Source organism: Rhinopithecus bieti, unplaced genomic scaffold (assembly GCF_001698545.2).
Source record: "Rhinopithecus bieti isolate Rb0 unplaced genomic scaffold, ASM169854v2 scaffold_10548, whole genome shotgun sequence".
NCBI classification, from domain to species: Eukaryota; Metazoa; Chordata; class Mammalia; order Primates; family Cercopithecidae; genus Rhinopithecus; species Rhinopithecus bieti.
This window is the reverse complement of record NW_016806834.1, coordinates 569,483-591,195: the sequence shown is the minus strand read 5'-3', so window position 1 is coordinate 591,195 and position 21,713 is coordinate 569,483. Positions and strand designations below refer to the sequence as shown.

Genomic DNA, 21,713 nt, shown 5'->3' with positions numbered 1-21,713 from the left:
AGATGGAGTTTCAGCATGGTGCCAGGCTGGTCTCGAACTCCTGAGCTCAAGCAATCTGCCCGCCTTGGCCTCCCAAAGCTTTGGAATTATAGGCGTGAGCCACCACTGCCTGACTAATACTGAGATTTTTCTGAGAAAATAAATTTTTAGAATTGTGGTTGTGAGAAAATATAGTTGCCATGTAGTATATAGGTAGACCTCACTAATCTCTAAATTTAAAAGACCTGTGTGAGGCATCCTTATGTGTTAATTTTTGATTTTCTAGTTTATCTTGCTTTATCCTTAAAAAAAAGTTCATTTCACTTGCCATTTTTCTACCATCCACATTACTATACATTTATATTTACTTCCAAGCACCTCAAGTACTTCAGGGCTCTCAATGGAGCGTCACAGTACTGTCAGAAATGGAAAGATACTATAAGGAAACACGTTAAAATTTTGGAAAAAGTTTACAGTGGAGATCTACTCCTTAAAGATTCCTCCAAGACTAGGCAGAGCTTGCAGTGCGCTGAGATCCGGCCACTGCACTCCAGCCTGGGCGACAGAGTGAGACTCCGTCTCAAAAAAAAAAAAAAAAAAAAAAAAAAAAGATTCCTCCAAGACTACATGAGCTACTTACCAGAGCTGCTCCTAGAATTCAGGTTTCTAGAATTTTAATCTGGGCCTTTTCTTTTGAATAGTATAGGTGGGGTCTTATTCATACAGCTTAAACCTAAATTGGTTCTGGTTCTTAGTGAATTTTTTGAGACAAGGTCTTGCTCTGTTGCCCAGGCTGGCAGTGTGGTGGCATGATCTGGGTTCACTGCAACCTCCGCTTCCCAGGTTCAAGTGATTCTCGTGCCTCAGCCTCCTGAATAGCTGGGATTACAGGTGCCTGCCACCACACCCAGCTAATTTTTCTATTTTTTTGTTTTTTTTTTTTGAGACGGAGTCTTGCTCTGCCGCACAGGCTAGAGTGCAGTGGTGTGATCTCGGCTCATTGCAAGCTCCGCCTCCCGGGTTCACGCCATTCTCCTGCCTCAGCCTCCCGAGTAGCTGGGACTACAGGCATGTGCCACCATGCCCAGCTAATTTTTTGTATTTTTAGTAGAAATGGGGTTTCACCGTTAGCCAGGATGGTCTCGATCTCCTGACCTTGTGATCTGCCCACCTCAGCCTCCCAAAGTGCTAGGATTACAGGCATGAACCACCCTGCCCGGCTTTTTTTTTTTTTTTTTTGAGACAGAGTGTCACCCAGACTACAGTGCAGTGGCGTGATCTCAGCTCACTGCAACCTCTGCCTCCCAGGTTCAAGTGATTCTCCTGCCTCAGCCTCCCAAGTAGCACACCACCACACCCGGTTAATTTTTTGTATTTTTAGCAGAGACGAGGTTTCACCATGTTGGCCTCAAGTGATCTGCCTGCCTCAGCCTCCCAAAGTGCTGGGATTACAGGTGTGAGCTACCGTGCCCAGCCAGTGAATGGTTATTTCTGAAGTGACTTTAGGAAAAGAATATGAATGTGTATATGGGAGGGACACTTGCCTTTCTGTGAGGCAGTTGGCAGTTTTCACCAGATTTAGGCTCACAGCCTGCTTCCACCTTGTGATTCAATCAGAATTTGGTTTTAGAAAATTGTCTTGAGAACTTTATTCGGCAAAAAAATCCTCTGAATGATTTAAACAGAACTGTATACTCTTCCTCTCTCTCCATGGGTGTATATGTGTGTATACATATAGATATTATACTAGCAATTTAGAAAATTTCCTGAGCCTCCTGTCTCCTTTCTACTTGTATTTTAACTAAAGGTTACAGAGAAATAGCCAAAGCAGTTTCAAAAGCCTGTCTCCAATAACATATCAGCAATTGAGGCTAGGAGGCAGTGTTCTCTTCCCACTTCCTGAGGCTTTTAAATATAATTATGCTAATTTTTGCCTTTGCCTCCTGATAAACTGGAGTCTTTGAGTTCACCACTCAAAAGCTTTCCTTAACCAGAGTCACCTGATAAGGTGAGTCAGAAGTCTGCAGAATCATCACTTCCAATGACCAAAGCCTGACTGTTTCCCAGCCTCGAAAAGGATACAGCCTAGCAGTAATGTGTATCATGACTGGTAGAGGGACTGAGCCTGATGCTGAATGGCCTGGAAGTAACACAGCAGTATTCAAACACTGGAGGGTTGGGGAGGGATCAGGAGGTGGAATGGGGGAGACACACTTGTGGTGTGGTAGTCCAATTTTTTGGTAGTCCAATGGGAGGAGGACATGAATTTGGTTCACAGCAAGCCAGACTGTATGCGTAATAAAGGAAGGACTGCATGGATCCTTTATCATACACTCCTCTTCTCCAGGCACCAGTTCCTAAGCCAAATCCTGCCAAAGACAGAAATACACAAAAAGCTTGAAAGTGCTCAATCTGAGAGCAAGTTAAGCTGCAGGAAAGCAGCTGCAAAGAAGTATATTAAGACAGGGCACAGGGAAGAGGGAATCAAAGCAAGTGCCCCACTGTCACCCTCATTACTTTCCTGTTGCTACAGATAAGATGATAGCTGCACTCACACAGCAAAGCAGATGGCTGAGCAAGCTGAAGCCCAGACTTCAGAGTAAGTAGTCATCTTCAAGGTTATCATCACCAGACATGGAAGCAGCTTCTATTGAAGAGAAATGAGAAGGAGAAAGTTAGACACTGCCCTATTCTAGCAGGCACTGCCAGCGAGGCTCAAACGAAAAATAGACCTCTTGGTGCTCAATGACCTGACTAGGAACCAAGCCTTCAATTAACCTCCCTAGTCTGGAACGACTGAATGAGAAAAGGTAATCTCCAAAGATGCTCTAGGGAGGAAATACTGCTTGTACCTGATAAGCTGAGGCAGGACAGGGTATGTGTTATCTCTCCAGAGTTCTTTTTGGTCTCAGTGAGCAAGGTGCTGAGAGAGGCATCTGTTTCTGTGGCCTGAGTGGATGAAAACAGTAAAAAAGGAGGAACATGTTGGCTTTTAGGAAAAAAGAGGCCACCCTTTCATTCTTCTCATAGGACCTGGTTAAGGCAGTTGCATTTGGCTACCAAGAGGGACAAAATGCTCCTTTGGTCAACTACTGGAGGAGCTCAAAATTCTCAGGAAAGCTAACACAGTATCAGGACTATAAGTCCTTAGTGTCTATGTGCTAGATTTGCCTGGAAGCAGCACCCTATATAACTACAATGGCTCACCATGTCCTTCAACATGTCTGGGACAGCTCTCTTTTCTTCTACGTCTTCAGGAAGCTCAATTGCGTATCCTTTGTGTACTAATTCTAACCCAATATCAAGTTTCTGAGAAGAAAAATGAAAAGGGAATGATGTTCTCTCAGTAAGCAAGGGAAAATTTGAGGAAACAAGGCAGAAGGACTGACACTTCAAAGACATTCCTTTGGTGAGATGGTGAGAAGGATCTTAAAAGTAAGAGTAATATCAGATAAGGGTTTCTGAGAAAGAAAAAGTAAATTAGGCCATAAATATACTGAAGATATGGTAAGCAGTGAGTGAATGCCAGTCTTACCTTCCCATTGCTAGTATCATATAAGTAGATCTTCGGCCAAGTTGAGATCCCAGTCTGGACATAGCTAGAGATTTTGGCCACCAGAGGCTTCCAGTCAGCACAATGAGTGAGTCTATCAAACTCATCCAAAGCTTCCTCTTCCCATTCGTCACCTGGCAAAAGATTGTAGGGGTTACTGCTGATAGGGGAGGGAATTATACCCTGGAAGGAAGCTGGAACTATCCTTTTCTACTCAGGAAGGCACCTGTGTCTTCTCTGGTCGGGCTGGGTCTGCCAGGCAAGTTTCTGGCTGCTGCTAGTGTTGGTGAGGAAAAGGCACCTGACGCCCCAGAATTCAAAAAGCCTGGGAATGTGAGAATTCCTTCCAATGAACTGTATGAAAGTTATTCTATTTGGAGGTAAGCTCAAAAGGTGGCATGACCAATTTACCTGAGGGAGCGATCCGTGCCAGACTACATTCTATTGCTTGAAATGGAAGGCTTAGGAAGTCACTCCTGAAGTAAAAGAAACTAAAATTAGAACCCTGGGGCCAGAAACATCTTCTTATATTGCTGGTTTTAGAAAGAACCAATTAACATGAGATGATAACCATCTGCTCTCTGTAAACAGGTTCCCTTCCAAATCCCCCTGACAACTGCCAACAGCTCACCACCCTATGGCCAGAACTGAGTCAGTAGTTGGGATTGAGCTGACCTCAGCACTGACCTGAGAGCCCTGAGGTCCTTCAGTGGACAGTCTCCATTATCTCCAAAGTCAACAAAGTAGAGGTCCAAGTTCCCATTCTCTAAGGTGCCAAGGACCCTGGCTCGATACCAGGAACCATTTGTAGGTAAAGGTGCTGCTACAATGTCTCCTACATGCACAGTCAAGTCTTCAGGCTATATGTGGGGAGGAGGAGAAGAAAAGCAGAGTTACAAAGTGGTAGGCTCATAAACAGAATCACAGGTGGAAGAAAGAACAAGTAGTTACTCCACAGGGAAAGGAAGAGAGTACAATGAAAAAGATCTGCCTTCTTTTCATTAAACCCCAGCCCTGTCCCTATGGCAACTCACCACACTATTCTCATAGTGCTGGGTCATCTCATTGACAAGCTTATCCAATTGCAGGCTGCGGGAGCCAATGATCTGGATCCAGAAGTGGTTAGGGTGTTCAGAAGCAGAGACGTAGACTTCTAGGTACTCATCAGCATGGAAACTAAAGTCAGGACTGGGGACTAAACACAGAGATAAGGATGGTGGCCACATTGGACCCATCTCTGGTTGGAATGAAGAGACTACATCAGGGCAGTGAGAGGTACAAATACCAATGGCTCTTACCACTTTAAAATGGCAGGAGAGGCAACTGGATGAATCAAACAAGAATTTCCTAAAGAAAGATACAAAGCTATCCTTTGTACCTTTCCATGTAACTGAGTAATAACAGCTTACACTCTTTGTCATGTGCTACGTATTCAAATCAGTCACCAATTATAAAGAAGGTAAATCTCCATATGCTAGCTGAAGCACGGATCAGTAAAAAGATATGTGGACAGCAACCTTTACATGGACAGCGACGGATGTGGGCCTGTTCCAGATCCCGTTCTACCAATGACTGCTTATGTGACCCTGGACAAGTCTGTGAGCTTCTTGGGGACCCAGGTCCTCTTTGCCCACGCTAGCACCTATGTATAGAAGAGATAGCTCACAGCCTTTTCTTTTTCAATAGTGATGATTTTTTAAAACAATAATGAAACAGGCAATATAAAATCTGGCTGAGAATTTTACTTGTTGATAAAGTATGTCTAGGCTGGGTGTGGTGGCTCATGCCTATAATCCCAGCACTTTGGGAGGTCAAGGAGGATGGATCATTTGAGGCCAGGAGTTTGAGACCATCCTGTCCAACATGGTGAAACCCCATCTCTACTGAAAAATACAAAAATCAGTCGGGTATGATGGTGTGCATCTGTGGTCTCATCTATTCAGGAGGCTGAGACATGAGAATCGCTTGAATCTGGGAAGCAGAGGTTGCAGTGAGCCGAGATCGTGCCACTGCACTCCAGCCTGGGAGACAGAGGAAGACTCTGTCTCAAAAAAAAAAAAAAAGTATGTCTAGAGAAACAATATCAGGTAAATCCAATTATTTGATGTATTACTCATTTGTTTCCTGTGTCAGCATTTCGCCATTTTCATCAGCTGTTTTATATTTAGAAAAATATTTATGTTTAGTATTAATTCAAGTAAAATATTATTACCAGAAACGAATATCTCTGATGATAGACATAAGTGTATTCATGAAACAAGACTTTTTATTGCTTCCTATTTTGGTTAATCTAAGCCAGTATTTCTTTGTAAAAAAATATTTAATTTTTTTTTTTTTTTTTTTGAGACAGGGTCTCACTGTCACCCAGGCTGGAGTGCAGCGGTGTAATCCCAGCTTACTGTAGCTTCGACCTCCTGGGCTCATGTGATTCTCCCATTTCAGCCTCTCAAGTAGTTGGGACCACAGGTTGCGCCACCACGCCCTAAGCCAGTATTTCTTTTTCTTTTCTTTTTTTTTTTTTTTAGCAGAAAACCTAGGTTATTTGTTAAGCTGTTACAAAAACAAAACAATTACCATTTGAAGTACTTTTAGGACTTTATCCCAGACTCATTTGTTCTGCTACAGAAACTAACCTAAAAGGTTGGAAATTAAAGGATATAACCTAAGAGGTTATAACAGAGCAGGCTGGTAAAACATGGCAAAAGGAGCTCTCTCTTTCCCACCCTGTCTACTTATACCTCCAAGCTCCTGTGCATTCTCACCACATAGGTCTGCTAGCTCATAAAAAATGCATACAGTGAAGGCAAGAATTATAGGCCTACTCAGAGGGTACTCAGACACAGAAAGTTTTGGGGCAAATAATAAACTACAAATATCCTCTTGGTTAATTCATCTTTGTTAATAAAGGTCACGTATCTATCTTTTGCTGGTGACAACTTATCATAGTCTGTCTCAAGAAAGAAGTGGTTCAGGTTGGGTTTTGGAAAAGGAAGAAGACTTTCACCAACTTTGCTCCAGAGTGGAAGAGGCACCAAGTTCTCTCCTGCAATTAGGAGCAGAATCTTAAACCTGCATAAATCATTTTCAGTGATCAACATCTACATCCTCAAACTGTCCAGCAACTATTGGTGTGGATTCTACCTCCATCCCATCTTCATAACATCTTACTGAATCTTCTGTCCTGACCCCAGCCATATTATACTGGCTGGTCACAGACTGAGAAAGCATTCCTTCTAATCTCTCCAATGTCTAAGCCAGTAGTTCTATGTTCTATGATTAACGGGCTCCCTCTTTGTTACATACTTTCAAACATGGACATCTCTGGGATGGCCTGGGCTCCAGACTTCTGAAAGCTGTCATCACTAGGTTTCTCCCAGGAACCTTCCTTTGGCACCACCACAGCCATGTCGCCTCCTCCTTTGGGTGGAGGAGTCACCAGGGGTGCAGCTGGCTCCATGCTAGAACTGGTGTTTTTCCATAAACCTGGCTCTCCAGCTCCACCTGGCTCTGTGATGTCTTCTCTTCTCACACTGATTGGTTGTTTGCGTGGGACTCTGGTTTCTGCAGAATGAGCAATTCTCTTTCGAAGTTCTTCATCTTCTGAAACTTTCTCCAGTATCAAATGCTGTGGAAAATAAGAGAAAGGCTGATACTCTGACCTGGGATAGAGTAAAAGGATCTTCTCATGCTCAGGTATAATTCAAGTCTATTAGCTACTTGCCTTGGCTGCTGCCACTTCCTTCTGTGTTCCTGAGATTTTTATAAGTCTTGATAGTAGTAATGTCCCTTCTGATTCTTTGTCACAGGTAATTTTGGCTCCAGAGGCCTTACAGATAGAACGAATCGTCTCGCCGCCTCTCCCTACATTAAACAATACATAAAAACCTGCCCTTCCCTCCTGGCCAACCTTAGCTACTGGAGAAAGCACTGTTTTGCATATACTAGGAGAAGAGAATCAGTTCTCATTTCTAAAGTGAACAAAATTCAAGATGTTGAATGGAAAACAGGAGCTACTGAAATCATTACTGTGAAAAGGAGAATACCATATTCTTTGTTTTTTCCATTTTATTTAAACTCTACACTTTGGCTAACTTCATGTCATTTTCATTTTGACCCCTCAGCATGGCCGTATCAGGTCATAAGATATGCTACATGATGTGTCAGAACACTGGATCAAGGACAGGACATTTCTCTGCCTCTAACAGTAGCACTAAGCGATGCTCTAGGGGAAAGCATAAAAGGTACTCTCCAGAGCACTATCTTAAAAGACTTGAGATAACATGAGCATCCCAAGCTTCCCTTTAAAAATCAATTATAAGGTAAATATAATACATCTACTAGAACCCATAAAGAATCAATTTGTAAGGTTCAGATCACACAACTTTTTGAGGAAACAGGTTTGGTTTTACCACCAGTTCTGCAAACAGTAAACCTCTGGTCTCAATGTCCCTTTTTCCCCCCTCACATGGTAAAAGGGAACTAGGCCAGAAAAAACCCTTGGGAAGGTGTGAAAGAGAGGCAAAGGTAAAGAATAAAGGAAACAATAGAGGAAGCCATCCAGTGGTACCTATGATTCTGCCCACAGATCTCTGGGGAACTGAAAGCTGCTCAGACACTGGGGTATTCTCTGTCAGGATCTGATGGATTGCTGCTTTGGCCTTGCACACCTGAACAGGAAAACCACTGATAAGCAGCACTCGCTCATCGCCTGCATCCTCTGTGTCCACATCAATCCGAGCACCTGTCTGTTTCCGCAGCTGCAAAGAAAAGGACATTTGGCAGTACATTCTGGAAGAGTTCCCTTTTGAGCCCAGCTACAGACACTCTAAAACAAACCCTGGAGGTAGATAGAGTTAGCCAAAGGCATCAGCTAATGCTATCTATACAACCAATCCTCAGTTACTTTATATACAACCTCAGTTGTTACTATCTATACAACCAGTCCTCACCTCATGGAAGGAGATTAGCAACAAATGTAACCCCAAATAGCAGTGAATTCAAACCCATTTATCTTTGTGTTTAGAATCCTTTCCCCTCACTAATTTTATTTGGATTAGAGAATCAAATATTTTGTTTTCTTGACATTTCAGCTGAACAATGGAAGATGGTAAGAAGAACCAGGTAGCCATTCAATATTTACTGTCAATTAATGAGAGTTCATTAATTCCACAGTAGAAAAGGATAATTTGGCCAGGCACAGTGGCTCACGCCTGTAATCCCAGCACTTTGGGAAGCCAAGGTGGGTGGATCATTAGGTCAGGAGATAGAGACCATCCTGGCTAATATGGTGAAACCCCATCTCTACTAACGATACAAAAAATCAGCGGGGCGTGGTGATGGGCACCTGTAATCCCAACTACTCCGGAGGCTGAGGCAGGAGAATGGCGTGAACCTGGGAGGCGGAGCTTGCAGTGAGCTGAGATAGCGCCACTGCACTCCAGCCTGGGCGACAGAGCAAGACTCTGTCTAAAAAAGAAGAAGAAAAGAAGAAGGAGAGACGGACGAATCACGAGGTCAGGAGATCATCGCTGGCTTAACACGGTGAACCCCGTCTCTACTAAAAAAAATACAACAAACTAGCCGGGTGAGTGCGGGTGCCTGTATGCCAGTACTTCGAGAGGCTGGGGCAGGAGGAATGGCGTAACCTGGGACGGAGTTGCGTGAGCTGAGATCCCGGCACTGCACCTCCAGCCTGGGCCACAGAGCGCAGTTCTGTCTCAAAAAAAAAAAAAAAACAAAAAGAAGAAAAGAAACATTTTAAGCGGCGCGCGGTGGCTCAAGCCTGGTAACCCAGCACTTTGGGAGGCCGAGACGGGGCAAGATGCACGAGGTCAGGACGATCGAGACCCAATCCTGGCTAACCGGTGATAACCCCGTCCTCTACTAAAAAATACAAAAACTCAGCCGGGTGAAGTGGCGGCGCCTGTAGTGACCCCAGCTACTCGGGAGGGCTGAGGCAGGAGAATGGCGTAAACCCGGGAGGCGGAGCTTGCAGCGAGCTGGAGATCCAGCCACTGCAGCTCCGCCCTGGGTGACAGGAGCCAGACTCCCTCTCCAAAACAAAAAAGAAGAGAAGGGGAGGAGGAGAGGAGGAGGAGGAAGAAAAGCAGAGAAGAGGAGGAGAGAAGAAGAAAGAAGAAGAGAGAAGAATAAAGAAGAAGACGGAAGAAGAAGAAAGGATATTCAACGCTATAACAATGCTTGACATCCCCAGTCAAACCATATTTCAAACTACGTCATCCCTTTCTCTACGGAGACGATACTCCCTTTCTCTCAGAAGGGAAGTCTAAAAGTTTAGTTAGCTAAAAAGTTCCTCTATTTGTTCTTTTAAAAATATACATAGTGGGCCGGGGGCGGTGGCTCAAGCTGTCAATCCCAGCATCTGGGAGGCGAGACCGGGCGATCACGAGGTCAGGGGATGGCGACCATCCTAGCTAACCCGGTGAACCGGTCCTCATACTAAAAATGACAAAAACTAGCTGGCGCGAGCGTGGCCGGCGCCTATAGTCCCAGCTACTCGGCGGCTGAGGCAGGAGAATGCATACCACCAGGGCAGGCTGGAGCTTGCAGTGACTGAGATCCGCACTGACACTCCAGCCTGGCGACAGAGCGAGCTCCCGTCCAAAAAAAAAACAAAAAAAAAAAAAAAAAATATATATATATGATATATATATATACTATATATATATAACACCTAGTGGCTGGGGCATCCCAGCCTCTGGAGAGGCGAGGCAGGGTGGATCACCTGAGGTCAGGAGTTCAAACATCAGCCTGGCCAACATGATGAAACCTCATCTCTACTAAAAATACCAAAAATTCGCCGGGCATGGTGGTGAGTGCCTGTAATCCCAGCTACTCGGGAGGCTGAGGCAGGAGAATCACTTGAACCCAGGAGGTGGAGGTTGCAGTGAGCTGAGATCGTGCCATTGCACTGCAGCCTGGACAACAAGAACGAAATTCCATCTCAAAAAAAAAAAAAAAATATATATATATGTATATATATATTCACACATACACACACACACACACACGCAGAGTATGGGAATGTTTTGTGATATGGGGTCAGTGGAAGGAAACAAGAAATCAATAAACAGAATCAATCCTTGGGAAAGCAGACTGCCTGCTCAGACACTTACCTGTTTAATATTGGCCCCTTGCCGGCCAATGATGAGCTTCACAGCCTCCTGGGGAACCCGCATCTCTATCTCAATGTCATCTTCCCCAACAAATGTCAGCCGCTCTTCTGCACAGATCATTGTTCATCAGATCAGACTTAGGTAACACCCAAAGCTATTATAACTACCAGTCTTCCCCAGAATCTGGCTGTCAAAGAGACACTGATCCAAGAGATAAAGTGAGGATCTCAACCATAGTAACAAGGAAAAGTGGCATCTGAATGGGAATTAGAAGGTCCCAAAAGATCAGAGATGGGCATTTTCTCTGGGACACTGTTTCAGATGCTAAAATGGGAAAAACAGACTCTGCAATGAAGAGGTGCTGGGGTTTGGGCAAATTACTTCTCCCAAGACATGACTACTGGAGAAGAATGAAGGCCAAAGGTTGCCTGAGAGGTCCATTAGGCTCAGAACTTCTCCTGACTCATATGTACATAAGTCATTTCTCTAGGTCCTATTAGATCCAGCCTTTGAGGTAAGTGCCTTCTACTAACAACTAGAGAAAAGGAATATAGAAAAAAGATGAGTATAGAAATTTAAAAAGAACTCTTTGCTATGTTGATGTTGCTGAAGAAAACACATCAATGGAGTTATGAGTTCCTTTCATAGACTGGCTTACTTTGCTATGTAACAACATAGCAAAGACTAGGCCAGGTGTGGTGGCTCACGCCTATAATCTCAGCACTTTGGGAGGCCAAGGCAGGTGGATCACTTGAGGTCAGCCACGCTGGTGGTGAAACCCCATCTCTACTAAAAATACAAAAATTAGCCAGGAGTGGTGGTGCACACCTGTAATCCCAGCTACTAGGGTGATTGAGGCAGAAGAATTGCTTGAACCCAGGAGGCAGAGCTGGCAGTGAGCCGAGATTGCTCCACTGCACTCCAGGGTGGGCGACAGAGTGAGACTCCATCTCAAAGCAAAAAAAAAAAAAAAAAAAAAAAAAAAAATAATTTTAGTCAAAGATTCCTCACAGAAAGCCAATCACAATACCTGAGTCAGGCATGGAGGCACATGCCTGTAATCCTAGCACTTTGGGAGGCTGAGGTGGGCAGGTTGCTTGAGCTCAGGAGTTCAAGACCAGCCTGGGCAACACGGCAAAACCCCATCTCTACAATGCAGTGAGCCAAGATTATGCCATTGTACTCCAGGCTAGGTGACAGAGTGAGACCCTGTCTCAAAAAAACCCCCGGGTGCAGTGGCTCAAGCCTGTAATCCCAGCACTTTGGGAGGCCGAGACGGGCAGATCACGAGGTCAGGAGATCGAGACCATCCTGGCTAACCCGGTGAAACCCCGTCTCTACTAAAATACAAAAAACTAGCCGGGCCAGGTGGCGGGCACCTGTAGTCCCAGCTACTCGGGAGGCTGAGGCAGGAGAATGGCGTGAACCTGGGAGGCGGAGCTTGCAGTGAGCTGAGATCCGGCCACTGCACTCCAGCCCGGGCGACAGAGCAAGACCCCGTCTCAAAAAAAAAAACAAAAAAAAAAACAAAAAAAAACCCCACAAAAAATGCACACAATACCTGGCAAGGAAAGAGTTTTTTTCAATTTAACAAGGCAGGAGCATGTCTGAACATTTTCACATGCACAGTCACAGGGTTCACATACCTCTGCTTTCCCTATACCTGCGGTATAGGATATAGGCAATTGTTGCACTGGCTGGGATCCCGAGGCCCAGGGCTATTTTCTGAATGGTGGACAGGCTTGTCCAAGAAGTTCGTTCAGTGGACATTTTCTGCTGTACTCTGACTTACATCCTGAAACAAGCAAAGCAGGGAAAAGAGGGAGCTTTCATCCAATACTTGTATGAATAGCAGAGAGGCATGGGAGCACATTATTATTGAAAAGACTAGTACTGCCTACCTTCCAATTTCAAGAGCTTCAGCAATTTCAAAATGTATTTCATATAAAAAGGGCTCAGGGTATTTTTTTAAAGTTAGCTAAGGTACACATAGAATTAAATAGAAGCATACTTCACTTTCCCCACCCTGATCAGTTTTAAAAGACAAACCAAAATAAATAAATAAATAAATCAAATATTTAAAATATATATACTTAGATTTCATATTAAATTATTTAAAATTACTTATCTAAGTCCTTTTATGCGTCCAGGGGTTTCCAGAAGCTGCTGCCTCTGCAAGTAATGCCATTCCAGGCTTGGTAAAGGCCTTACTATTTATCTTTGTTGGAAGTCCAGTCTTCATTTACTGTCTCTACTTTTGGTTTCTATTTATTTACTCCTTAATGAACAGTGAAATGGGGTTCTTCCCTACTCCATCACCAAAACTGTAATCTCCCAGATAATCAACCCAGAGGGCATGCATGGAGCCTTATCTCATCCATCTCTCTGCCGTAGCAGGAAGGTGGCCACTCCCTCCACGAAACTCTTTCCTTGGTTTCTGTGCCCTCTTTCTGTTGGTTTCCTCTTATTTCCCTGGAGGGTCCTTCCAAGTTTGGGCTTCTCATCCTGTGCCATCAATTGTTAATGCCACTCTGCTCTCTTTAGACCATTTCATCCACATATGTGGGTTCAATTACTACCTACATGTTAATGACATCAACAATGCTGCATCTGGCCTGATTCAGAAGCCCAAATCTTATTTAGACCACAGTAATGGCCTTCTTACAGGCTTTCATGCTGAGTTTCTCTCTGACACTGTATCTTCATTTTGCTGCCAAGCAAACTTTAATGTGTTCCTCATTATATTTCCTTATTCCACATAGTTTCTCAGCATCCCTCTCCACTCAAACCTCTCATGCTGCCTCCTCCAACCTTTCTCAACTGAGGTCCTTGCTTTCTATTTCACTGAGAAAGTAGAGCATTCAGAGAAAATATCTACAAGCTTCTACACATTTTCCCATCTACCTCCACCTGTGCCTAACTGCTTGCTGTTCTCTCCTGTGACCACAGATGAACTGTCTCTGCTCCTAGCACTGAAGTCTTTCATAAAAGCACTGCTCCACAAGTTCTCCTTGCTTCTCCTGCATTATTAACATTTTCTTTCCTTTCTACTAGACAGTCCTATCAGCAGACAAACATTCTCCGTTCTTAAAGAAAACCCTTCCTGGATTTCACTTCAACTACTTCCCATTTCTTTCCTTCCTTTTAAAGGAAAACTTGAGTGCCAATATATCTGTCCTCAAGTTCTTTTCTTAAATCCACTCTAACTGCTCACATCAGGGTCACCAATGATTTCACATTGCTCAATCCAAAGACCGATTCTCAGTTCTCATCTCACCAGATGTCCCCACAGTATTTGGCACAGCTGGTGATTCCCTCTTCCCTGAAACACTTTCTCCATAGCACACCCTCCTGGTTTTCCTCTTTCCTTTCTGGCTATTCCATCAGTCTCCCAGGTGCTGGTTTCTTTGCATTTTTCTATCCTCTAAACACTGGAGTGCCTCAGGGATCTGTCCTTTGCCCTCTTCTCTGTTCTACCTCACTTCCTTGGTGATCTCAAGTCTCATTCACAGACTGGCTTTAACTCCTATCTATATGCTGATAACTTCCAAATTAATAGATCCATGTAGGACCTTTCTCAACTGCCTACGTGGATCTCCATTTGATGTCTAATATACATCTCAAACTTAACACTGAGCTCCCGATTCACCCCCTTGCCATAATCTTTGCCATCTCAGCAAATGGCCATTCCTTTTTTTTTTTTTTTTTTGAGACAGGGTCTTTCTCTGTTGCCAGGCTGGAGTGCAGTGGTGCAACTATGGCTCACTGCAGCCACAACCTCTGGGCTCAAGTAATCCTCCCACCTCTCAGCCTCCCAGTAGCTATGACTACAGGTGCATGCCACCATGCCTGGCTAATTTTTGTATTTTTTGTAGAGAGAGAGTTTCACCATGTTGCCCAGGCTGGTCTTGAACTCCTGGGCTCAAGTGATCCACCAACCTCAGCCTTCCAAAGTGCTGAGATTACAGGGGTGAACCACTGTGCTCTGCCTCGACTGCATTCTCTTACTTCCTTAGTCATCCTCTCTCTCACACTGCACACTTAGCCTGTCAACAAATCTTATTTGCTCTACCTTCAAATTATCCAGAATCTGACTACTCTTTCTCTTTGCAGTTCTATGACCCTGCTCTAAAACACCATCTTTTCCCTAGATGACTGCATTGCCTAATGACGCTCCCGCATTTGCCACTGTCCATTCAGTTTATTCTCAGCACAAGAGCTGGAGTAAGTACTATGTGCTAGATGCTATTGTGGCACTAAAGACACAAAAATGAAAAGATAAATGTGTTGAGTAGCTACTATGCCAGGCACATTACATAATTTTATGTAATAGTCATATAACCCTGTAAAGTAGGAAATATTAATCCTATAGAAGAGTATACATGTTTGAAGAGGTTATCTAATCTCTAACCCAGAGTCTGGGTTATTATTTGCATGTAAAAAACCTTGTAAAGTGATTTTAGAAATCCTTTCCCACCCTTCTTTTTACCTAAACTCTCGGGTAACAGCACCTGTATTTTATTCTTTATTTTGATCAACATATCCAATTCAAAATTAGTACTGATAGAAAGTACTGTAGGTGGTTAAAAAAACACTGAAGACTAAAAAAACTAAAGATAGGTAATAAAAAACTGAAAACTAAATATCTGTATTTCTAGGTATTACAATCAAGTAGAATAAAGCAAGCTGGCTTTAAATGAGATTTGCTTAAAAATGAGTAAATGTAACTTTGCTATAATGTGCCTCCAGGTACAAAAATTCAACCCAAATAATTATAATAAACAAAATTTCACCTTGGGGGAAAAAACTGGCTTTATCCTGGTAAGGCTAAAAACATACTCACTAATACAAAACCTACTGTGGAATAAAACTTAGGCTTTCAGGGAAAACACAGCCAATCAGGAAGAGTGAAGAGAGAAAGGAGAACATCTAGCACTGAAATCTCACTGAGGAGCAGATACAGTCAGGTAAGGGAGGCTGGAGGTAGGTTTCTTACAACAGTCATCCTCTCTTATCCTTGAGAAATATGTTCCAAGAACCCCAGTGGATGCCTTGGAGTACTGAAAACTATAGGTTTTTTTCAATCTGATAACCAAGATGGCTACTAAGTGACTAAGAGGCGGGCAGCATATACAGCATGGATATGCTGGACAAAGGCAGGATTCTCATCTGGATCAGGATGGAGATTTCACCATGCTAGTCAGAATGGTGCACAATTTAAAATTTAAGAATTGTTTATTTATGGAACTTCCCATTTAATCTTTTTGGACCAGTATTGACTATGGGTAAGTGAAAGCAAAACCACGGAAAAGGGGAGACTACTACACTGTCATACAGATGACCAGAATTTGCATCTGGCCTCAGAGTTTCACTGATCAATAGAACTGAATAAAGTTCTTCAGAGAACTACCAGAAGTTTGCCAAATCTATTTTTTCTATATTCTGGTTTTAAACAAATTTAATCCACCTTCTTGCCCGAACTCGCGGCCTGAGCAAAAAATAAAACCGCCTTTTACTACTGGGGTGGGGGATGGGTACCTCTTTTCAAGTGCAATGTCTATTTTGGGTCATTACTCGGTAAATTCAGTATATCATTTTTAGAGACTATCAATCTGAGGGAATACTGTTCTCTCCTGACCTTTCTAGAATGTAGGACAGAAAGGGTTGAGTTTAATGTAGGCTGTTTGCTTTCATTTATGAGGTTCTTTCTCCAACTCATTGGATAAACGTTAGCTTCTCTTTTTTTAAATAGGCTGCAAATAAAACCCTTCACCACCCTGAAAATTTGGATGGTATTATATAAGCATCTTTGTATATACCAAAGGAAACAAGTTGTTTCATAAAGGAGATTTTTGGCTTAAATAATTATTGAATATGTACTTCCCAAACTGCTACTTTCCTATATTGAGATGGTTTATTCTTGATGTCTAGAAAGGATTTGACTTCTTTTGTCCCCTGATCACTTTAGATATTTTCTTTCTTTTTTTTTTTTGAGACAGAGTCTCGCTCTGTTGCCCAGGCTGGAGTGCAGTGGCATGATTTCAGCTAACTCCAACCTCCACCTCCTGGGTTCAAGCGATTCTTCTGCTTCAGCCTCATGAGTAGCTGGTACTACAGGCACCCGCGACCACGCCTGCCTAATTTTTGTATTTTTAGTAGAAACAGGGCTTCACCATACTGGCCAGGATGGTCTCAAACTGCTGACTTCGTTATCCCCCCGCCTCGGTCTCCCTAAGTGCTGGGATTACAAGGCGTGAGCCACCGTGCCAGGCTTAGATATTTTCTTATATGACCACTCAGGTTCCTAGCTTGTCTCCATTATTAATGCGTCTTGGTTAAATAGTGCTAGCTCTTTCTTATGTGCTGAGCATGTTGGGGACAGAAGGAAGAAGAAGAATTTCTACTTGGAAACCTTCATAGTCTAGGAAACAAACACCAAAACAGGCTGGGTACAGTGGCTCTTGCCTGTTAATCTCAGCACTTTGAGAGGCTGAGGTGGGAGGACTGCTTGAGATCGAGTATTCAAGACTAGCCTGGGCAACACAGTGAGACTGTTTCTACGAAAAAACAACAACAACAACAAAAATTGATTAAGAGAGGCCCAAAGGACTAGCTGGGCGTGGTGATGCACACCTGTAGTCCCAGCTACTCAGGAGGCCAAGGTGGGAGGATGGCTTGAGCCCGGGAGGTGGACGCTGCAGTAAACTGATCACACCACTGCACTCCACCCTGGGCAACAGAGTGAGAATTTGTCTCAAGGGGTTAAAAAAAAAAAAAGTATAGGGCAAGATGTGTGTATATTATATACAAATACTATGCATCTTATACAAGGGACATGAGAATCTATGGATTTGGGTTCTGCGGGGTTCCTGGAACCAATCCCCTGCAGATAATGGAGGGACGACTGTATAAATTCTTGGTCAATGTGACAGCTGAAAGGAGCTAGAACCTTAAGGTTTATTTCTTAGATGGTGCATAGCTGAAAATCATCTCATTAAAATACAACTCACTTTCCTTCTGCAAACCAATACTACATGAATGAACTGCAGTAAATGGACATTTATTCAAGCCAATAAGTATCAGTTCTGATGTGTGCTTGGCACTGGGGACACAACAGTCAAGATAGACTTGGCAGCTGCCTTCATGGAGTTTCTTGTCTAGCATGGAAGATCCTGACCGGCAGGAGTCTTTAGGTCTTAAAGGCTTTGGGAAACTGAAATCTAGCCCTGTGAACAAGAATAAACTTGATCTGTATTTTCATGCTGTCTGCTTTTAAAAACACCTTTCTGGCCATAATTCATGCTTATGGGGCAGAGAAATCAAAAGATTTTATAACTAGAAGGGACTACAGAACTTATTTGATTCCATTAATAATGTTCAATTTGGGAAACTGCGGCTCAGGGATAGAAAAGGATTGATCTAAGGTCACACAGCTAATTAGTCATTTCTACACAATACAGTGTGCAAGGGAAATAAGTCTGTTTTGATGGCCAGTCATAATCACACCTCTTTACAGAGGCCCAAAGGACTAGCAGAACTTTTGTTTTCCAGTTCTGACACTATCAAGATCAAGTGCCGAGGGGCCTCTGCAGCCAAGGCCCCTCAATCTCGATCCCCTACACTGGGTTGAGTTACATTGCTATGCGCTTCCACAGGATCCCCAATATGCCTTCATTCACACATGCCATGCTTGTCATTCTTGATTAACATCTGTGTCCGTGGTGAGGAGAATGAATTGAAGGCAGCAACGGTAGCTTCAGGAGACCAATCAGGGACTAGTCCAGGTGTCAATGATGGAGATGGAAAGCAGATGAATTGGAGAGTTTGCTGTTGTTTGGATAGAGACAGAGCCTTGGTCTGTCACCCAGGTTGGAATGCAGTGAATGATCATAGCTCACTGCAGCCTTGAACTCCCACAATCATCGGGCGTAGCTGAGATTATAGACATGGCTTTTTTTGGCCGACTTCTATTTGAAGCAAAAGGTAAATTTCACTAACCCGTCTTCAGACATTACAAATGAATTTGTGCTAGTTATCAGCTGATGTCTCAAAAATGAGAATTTTTTTTTTTTTTGAGACGGAGTCTTGCTCTGTCGCCCGGGCTGGAGTGCAGTGGCCGGATCTCAGCTCACTGCAAGCTCCGCCTCCCGGGTTTACGCCATTACGCCATTCTCCTGCCTCAGCCTCCGGAGTAGCTGGGACTACAGGCGCCCGCCACCTCGCCCGGCTAGATTTTGTATTTTTTAGTAGAGACGGGGTTTCACCGTGTTAGCCAGGATGGTCTTGATCTCCTGACCTCGTGATCCGCCCGTCTCGGCCTCCCAAAGTGCTGGGATTACAGGCTTGAGCCACCGCGCCCGGCCAGAAATGAGAATTTACTTGATCTGTCACTATGGTTTTGTTCACAATTTTCATATCCTTTCAGTTGTAGGTTTCTCTTAAAGAGAAATGGAAAATAATATAATGTAAACGGGGATAACTGCGTAGTACTGACTGCTAGCTTGTGTTTGATTTTATTACTTAAAAATTGAATGGGAAGGAGGAAGAGACTAGAATTTAAGACTACAGTTCCTAGGGGAAGCTAAGAAGAGAAGGAGATGAGGATCATTGCTGAGTGAGGAATGTGGTTAGATAACAGTTTTCAGTAAAAGCTATCTTTGAAATTTCCTGACATTTGTATTGAACAATTGCCAACAACTATCTGATATGCATTGCTAAGGCTTACTTTATCATTTAAAATGACAGGAGTCAAATAGGATGTGATCAGGAGTCAAATCACATTGTTAGCTTCATGAAAGCATAGATAACTCATTCCAGAATCTCCTCATAACCAGAACCTACCAAGGACCTACAACATGGTGACACGCTTGAATCGAAGCAGCTCAATGTTCTCATCCTTGGTACGTTTTATTTTAAATTCAGGAGAAAAAAAAAAGCGTCAACCCCTTTCTCTCAAAACAAGGAAAGGGTCTAAAAGTCAGTCTTTCTAATGGGGTCTCCAGCCAACCCCACGATGATACCTGCATTAAAGAATAAGGAGGGATACTGGAAAAACAAAAACCCCAAAGTATTATTCTGACGACTGTAAACAGCCATCCTATTAGCGATAATTAAAGAAAAAGCTGGGGAAAGTTAAAGGCAAAGTGATACATGGATGGCAGCTCTCCGTCTCAAAAAGGCCCAGTGGACAAGTGCGAACTGACTCAGGGCAAACACAAACGCTCCTGCACCGGGTCCGTTGTGGCGTAAGCGTGTGACCGGAGCATTTTCCTCAGATATAGTTACGAGTTCCCAGTGGGTCAAGTTGCCCCCGAGCGGCGTCTCACAGCCCAGGGCTCTGACTCCCGCCCCTGCGCCCCACATCCTTCCCTCGCCCCGGAGCACGCCATACCTCTCCCTTCCCTCGATCCCGCATTTCCATCTCCTAGTGGCCAGGGCTGCCCATGACCCAGTCTTTCCCACTCCCCAAACCTTCGCTCTCCATCCCCGCCTTTACCGCTGCTCCAGTCAGCCGTAGAGCGCGCCGCCTCGCGCCTCACCCCAGCTGCAGCCACAGCCGCCGCCGCCTCCCACTCACACAGCGACTGGGAGCCCCGCCTGCGGCGCTTCAGCCGCCACTTCCCCGCCCCCACAGCCCGCTAGCACCCGTCAACACCCTACTCGCAGTCCGACCAATCGCCTTCTCCCGTAACAACCAATCCTTCCGCGGGCTGCCCCTGAGCGACGTGGCTGCTGCTACCCACTGCCCAATTACCCGGATGGAATCCAAAGCAGGCCCACCCTGTCAGCCAATAAGATCCAGGAAAAGCAGATGTTGTTAATTGAGACCGCACCTGCTGAGAATTAAACAGCCAATTACAAGCTTCCCGGCGACCTCGCAGACCACCTCTAGGCCAATTACCGAAGAGTTTTCTATCTTCTAACCCCTGGGGGAAAATCGGGGCTCATGCTGCTGGGACCCAGGCTTGAGAGTGTTGAATCAATCATGCGTGTCACCGTTCGCACAAAATTGGTGTCTTTGTACAAAGACAGTGCCACAACACAACTCAGTGACCATCGGGAGAGCAGCCTCATGATGGGCGATGCTCCATTAGTTGTTTCTCTTGCGATCTTTTGTGTAGATCAGTCTGGCTCCGCATACGGCGACGAGTACTCAAGAGACACAGAAAACGTTTTCTTTTTGGAAAACATGAAATAAGCTTTGTAGATGGAGAGGAGGTGAAGGGACAAGCGGTGCGCCGCAGAGAGCGAGGACCCACTCTTCTATTCCTCTGCGGAGGCACGGACACAAGGTGTGGCCCGAAACAGCGGCAGGAGAGTGAGACCCGAGCTCCGACCGCAGTGGTAAGGGGGCAGTGGGCCGTAGGGGCGCCAGGGGCCCACCCTTCCCTGGAGATTCGAGGAAACGAGTCGAGGCGACAGCGTGAAGGCCTACGCCGCGGGGTGGCGGGGGGCGTTTCTGTGGGGGCGAGGAAGGGAGCGGGTCTCTGCAGGCGGAAGTTTGCTTTGGAAGATTTTATTCCAGACGCTGTCCTGGTCCCTGGACCGTTAGGAACGGTTGGGTCCTGCTACCGACTCCGCGCGGCGGGGAGCCTCGCGAGCCCAACCCTGCGCCCTACGCTGTCCACCCTGTCCGCGCCCCGCGCTAGGGGCTCACCCTGGGGACAGGTGTCGGGCGCTCCTGGTCATTGGGGGATCTTCCGCACTAGCTTCCATCACAATACCTGGCAGGTGATGAGCAATTAACGTTTGCTGAAAGAACGCAAGGTTGTATCTTTTGTCAATTAGGGAGATACCTTTGGGCCTCAGGTTTTGCTTTCTATTAATATAAAAATGTGTATGCGTTTTGAATAAGTAATGCATTTACATTCCACAAAATTCAGAAGAAACAAGGTTATTATAGTGAATAAATATTTCCTTCAAGGCAACCAGGGTTACCAGTTTCTTGTGAAAATTTTCACAAGATATTCTATAGTTAATGTGTGTATATGTGTAATATATAAAGTATATATATATATATACACACATACACACATATATTTTGT

The 21,713-nt window shown here is 44.4% G+C and overlaps 1 protein-coding gene across 4 annotated transcripts; it reads right to left on the bottom strand.

Moving 5' to 3' along the window:
- Positions 1-1,598: 1,598 nt before the first annotated feature.
- TDRKH (tudor and KH domain containing) lies at positions 1,599-20,739 on the bottom strand. Of its 4 annotated transcripts, none has more exons than XM_017877640.1 (14): positions 20,502-20,739; positions 12,315-12,463; positions 10,669-10,775; positions 8,100-8,289; positions 7,254-7,393; positions 6,836-7,157; positions 4,567-4,727; positions 4,220-4,392; positions 3,944-4,008; positions 3,515-3,666; positions 3,187-3,288; positions 2,832-2,928; positions 2,535-2,626; positions 1,604-2,348 (listed from the first exon to the last, which is right to left on the bottom strand). In XM_017877640.1, the coding sequence occupies exons 2-13, from the start codon at positions 12,436-12,438 to the stop codon at positions 2,574-2,576; spliced, it is 1,686 nt and encodes a 561-aa protein (XP_017733129.1). In that variant the 5' UTR covers positions 12,439-12,463; positions 20,502-20,739; the 3' UTR covers positions 1,604-2,348; positions 2,535-2,573. The 4 variants fall into 4 exon arrangements, with proteins under 4 accessions (XP_017733128.1, XP_017733129.1, XP_017733127.1 ...); XM_017877638.1 differs by lacking the exon at positions 20,502-20,739 and adding an exon at positions 20,165-20,415; XM_017877642.1 differs by lacking the exon at positions 20,502-20,739 and adding an exon at positions 20,060-20,152.
- Positions 20,740-21,713: the final 974 nt, after the last annotated feature.